Below are 5,000 nucleotides of genomic sequence, written 5' to 3'. Positions count from 1 at the left end.
CATGTCATGTGTTCTTTAATCTATCCACTGGAATTCTACCTTCATTATCTAAAATAATCAAGAAGCTTGACTCTACTATCATTCTCATTTTTTTCTGATTACTGTCAAACCAAGATAAAGACAGAAATGATGCTGACTGATTCAGTTATGTGACAGCAAGAACTAAGGGTATACTGTATCAGAAGAGAGAGAGAGAGAGAGAGAGAGAGAGAGAGAGAGAGAGAGAGAGAGAGAGAGAGAGAGAGAGAGAGAGAGAGAGAGAGAGAGAGAGAGAGAGAGCAAAATAGGAAAAAAAAAAAAAAGCAAGAGAATTTGTTACAAAATTTATTCTTCTTGGTTCTCCTGATCTTATTTCTCATAGATATTTATAATTAACATTTTTCTCTTTTCTGCTTTAATTCTACAACTTTTCCTATTGATTCAGAGCACTTTTGACTAAGTGGAATTTTTTATTCAAGGCTGTGATGTTAAATAATATAACTGATGCTTTCTTGATCTATCTTGTGGTAAAGTCAATCTTTTACCTAATATTTAATGGATTCTCATGGGCTGTCTGAAGGCACTTTTATGAGGGCCATTTTTTTCTGTAGGGTAATGCTCAGATAGGAGAATAAATCAAACCTTATATATGAAGATCTATTAGATAAATGATAAAATCTATGACTTTGCTTTTTTAGAGGGTGGTTCTTTAGTGTCTTCCTCTGATTCTTTATGTTTTGTGTCTGATTGCTCCTGAAAAATTGTGTTGGGCTGATTTTTCTTGTAAGCTGGAGTCACCCAATAAGGATTCTCTTCAGCATCCTTGGCATACTTGAGCAATGCTTGCCTTGGATCTTCCTCTTCATGTACTTTGTTGCGCATTCCCATATTACGTATGATGTAGGAAGAGAGCGTTGAGCCTCCAGCTGACACTCTGCCCCCTGATCCAGCCTTGCCTACTGGCAGTTCTGGTTGCCGTGACTTCACTGGATCCTTCCTGTCTCGTTCCTCCACCTTACGAGTCGACTTATGTCTCTCTTCTCGGAACATTGGCAAGGCATGCGGAGTGATCACTTGTTGAGACACAACCACTTCTGCCTGCTTGGATCGTTTTTTGTGCTTGCTAGCCACAAGAAGAGCACCATTGTGGGACACTCTGGGTTCATACAACAACCTGGCCTTGCCATCACCACAACCCAGCATAATCTGATTCAACCTGGGATGCCAAATAACTTTAACAACATGACTCCCATTAATTTCAACCTCCTTTAGTACTTCCCATGTGGTGCGACTGAAGATCATCAGTTTACCAACTGTTTCCCCTCGGTTTAGAGATATTCCTGTTGCAACCATTTGATCGTTGGGACTGAAGACACAACTGGACATTGGAAATTTGTTGAATAGTTCCTCAGCAACATGAACAGCCTTTTTAGTGTTACGTAGGTCCCACAGCTTAAGAGTGTCATCTCCGCCCCTTGTAGCAAAGGCTTTGTTGTCATAGGCAAATGTCAAACTTGAGGTTTCTGTGCCTTTTACATGAGCCTGTTTGACACTAATAGCCACATTGACAAAAGATTTGCGGTGGTCCCACATCTGGACTGAGCCATCATCACATGCACAAGTCACTAGAAGCCCATCTCTGTTGTAAGCACAGGTGGTCGGGTTAGTTTTTAGTCCATTACTTGCACGTGGCTTAATCACATTCTTTTGATTCTCAGGACGACTGGTATGCCACAGTCTGCATGTTCCATCCCTTCCTGATGTCATAAACTCTTCCTTATCTCTTGGATGCCAAACTCCACATGTCAGTCCTGCAATGTGCCCTTTAGTCTTGGCCATATCATGCAAATACATATCTCCACGGGCACACTCAAACAACTCTATGCCATCTCTGTCATACACTTTAGCCTGCTGGGAGCCAGGCACCACCAGAACCTTGTCTCCTGTACAGCTGTAATCCACAGCATTAACTGGATACCCATCCGCAGGACAGAAAGATCTGAATGCTTCCCGTGACTGGTCCATCCCCTGAAAATCCCAATAACGCACCTCATAGTCCACCCCACCACTCACAAGGCGAGTACCGGTGGGATCCACAGCTAAGGCAGAGACAGTCCTGGTGCTGTGCTCTAACACAAGCTGCTGAGTGATAGGGAAAAGCTGTTTCTCATCATCACTATCATCTTCATTTTCCTCCACATCTGGTTTTGATGGTAACAAGTTTGAGGGCAGTGGAGGTCCAATAAATTCTTCTTCCTCTTCTTCATCATCCTCATTATCATTCTTCTTAGTATTACTATCTGTAAGGCATGATGAGGCAGGCTCCTTTGGCAATAAAGATTTTGCTTTCTTTTGATCTTCCTCTGCCAAGAGTTGCAGTTTCTCTAGAATAGAAAACAAACTATCAATAACATATTCATTTAATCTATAATTATTTATAATGGACACATATGTACATTCTTTACTAATTAATCTTCAAACTGTAATCTCAAACTTTATTCATACAACATCTACTTAGGTAGCAGTAATGTAGCATTCATTGGACATTGGAATCATTAATCAGGTACATATGCAAACAGTTCATATTCAGCTTTGGAATTGCTTGATCTGAGAGAGAGATTTTAAGGGTTTTGACTTCAAGATTCAGTGTTTAAAAACAGGCAGCACCTAGCATTAGGTCTCCCAGCCATTCATCCTTCTATTCAAAAGTAAATATTTTTTAGCATTTTTATATTCCTATTCTTCAAAGCAGTTAACTTTACACTTGGAGCCAAAGTTTCAACTGATTGTCTAAACTTAACTCACACTCAGCAATTTCAGACAAAGCAATCTTAAACAGCTTGCTTTAGGTTGGGATCCACAATATATATACTGATATATTTTCTTAGTAGCATGGTTTGTGACAAAGTACTGTATTTGATTGCTTTTATGACACAGTATCTTTGGAAGATTATTTAAAAAGTAGATGAAAGTAGACCTGCATCTGACATGAAAACAGCCACTTTGACATAATGGAGCCTTGCCCTGAATGAAATATATTAACCCCTTGAACACGATGACACGTATTTTGCATCATCAGGGCGCTCGTGACATGTCCGATGACACACACATATTGCGTCATGGCTGCTTTCTGCCAAGATGATGTTTTCTTTCCCGGATACTGTACAAGATCTCTTAGAATGTAGATCATATATGATAAAATGGCATACTTGACTTTCATCATTCTTACAAAGGTGTATGACTCTCTTATATCAGGATAAGTACTGATGTGCCATGCTGGAAATTATTATTATTATTTTTTTTTTTTATGGTACCAATAGATTAGTTTACCAAAAAAATTATGTTTTCTTTCGTTTGTCATGGCTTTGAGAAGGCAGACTAATTTTTTTCTCTAAAATTTGCGTGGGTTTATTTTTTATTGTATGTACCTATTATGAAAAATCCCTTACCATTATCATTACTTCCATAGTGTGTGAGAGAGAGAGAGAGAGAGAGAGAGAGAGAGAGAGAGAGAGAGAGAGAGAGAGAGAGAGAGAGAGAGAGAGAGAGAGAGAGAGAGAGAGAGAGAGAGAGAGAGAGAGAGAGAGAGAGAGAGAGAGAGAGAGAGAGAGAGAGAGAGAGAGAGATGCCTCTGAGTCAGTTATCTCCCCACTCCCACTCAGCCCATATATGGTGCCAGGAGCCATTTTCTGTTGCCCGGAGAGAAGAAGTTGAATGTCTATTACCACCAGGGACTCTGTATACTACAACACTCTTCTCCAGTGGACTAGCTTGTTGCTGTATGAAAGTTACACACACAAACTGTATTCATCTTATTTTCTGCCAATTTTTCCACATAGTGCTGAGCTCGATCTCCTCAGCTAGTCCAAATCTCATTCAGTAGTATTTACCTGACAAGTAGATATGTAGACTGCAATTAAATATCATTTTCCTTTTCTTGTACAATTTTTTTTTCCTATCTGTCAAATTCAGATTTCACCTGTTCATCTGTAGAAGTTGTTCCCACCTTACCAATATTTTTTTTATTCTTGTCGATAGCAGACTTGCGGGTTTCCTCTACCAGCTCATCAAGATCAAACTGTCGAGCCTTTTTGCCGAAGCCAGAGAATCCCATAGTGGCTGACATTCCCTCTGTGGAAATATCAGTCATGAGTACTTATTCATATACCTTTTATACAGTCTCAGAACAGTTACAGGGGAAGGGGGATGCTTCTTCAATGAAATTACATCATGACCAAGATATATAAATACATCACACACAACTTAGGCTCTGTCCTTTATGTGAATTCTATCCACAGCACAAAAATTAAATAACACCACCATACATCTTTACACCCCCCTCAAGGGTGTCAGGCTGTATATTTATGACAGCAATTAAAAAAAAAATTTAAAGTAACCATATTTTGACTTAAGAGGTTTTTCATGCTTTGTCAGGATACTTTTCATACCTTTATGCTTCTCCCTCACTGATCATCAAACCCTAACCAAGCCTGCTCACATTACAAAGAGGATGTCTTCCCTTGCAAAGAATATCTAAGACACATGACATATATATGCATAGTAAATAATGTATATATAAAAATAAGAAAGCCTCAGTAGCATTATGTGTTATAACATATAATAAATAATTATAAAGGAAGCAGCATAAGATACACTTCAGTGACTTATAAATTACACCATGAATTAATAGAGCTTAAAACTGTTGTATGTAAGTGCTAATTACTTCAAGTTAATATTTTTATGATACTTGTTGAAAACAACAACTTGCACTTACAATAAAATACTTTAATAATTTAAAATACAAAACTTCAAACTTTGTACATATATAGCTCAGTTCATAAGCTTGCACAACACCTCAGAACCTGTTTTAGATTTCTAAACACTCAATTTTCCTACAACTCAGTCTACAGTCTCTTTAATGCCCTAAAACTATCTTTTACAGGCTTCTTTTATCAGATACCTTCAAAGCCTAAAAATCATGGAAATAGCATATGCATCAATTATGTGTTTTTTAATCATTC

At 38.3% G+C, this 5,000-nt stretch overlaps 1 protein-coding gene across 2 annotated transcripts in view; it reads right to left on the bottom strand.

Annotated features, from left to right (window-relative positions):
- Positions 1 to 310: 310 nt before the first annotated feature.
- The window catches only part of LOC123520782 (WD repeat-containing protein 70-like), a 13,510-nt gene continuing 8,820 nt past the window's right edge, over positions 311 to 5,000 (bottom strand). Inside the window, exons 3-4 of one of the 2 annotated variants that reach the window (XM_045283370.1) lie at positions 3,991 to 4,110; positions 311 to 2,363 (exon numbers count right to left, since the gene is read on the bottom strand). In XM_045283370.1, coding sequence (XP_045139305.1) covers positions 658 to 2,363; positions 3,991 to 4,110 — 1,826 coding nt within the window. In that variant the 3' untranslated portion in view covers positions 311 to 657. The other variant, XM_045283371.1, reaches the window with a different exon arrangement.

Source organism: Portunus trituberculatus, chromosome 47 (genome assembly GCF_017591435.1).
Source record: "Portunus trituberculatus isolate SZX2019 chromosome 47, ASM1759143v1, whole genome shotgun sequence".
Classification (NCBI taxonomy): domain Eukaryota; kingdom Metazoa; phylum Arthropoda; class Malacostraca; order Decapoda; family Portunidae; genus Portunus; species Portunus trituberculatus.
Note: the sequence above shows the minus strand (reverse complement) of the source record. Positions and strands in the feature narration are given on the sequence as shown.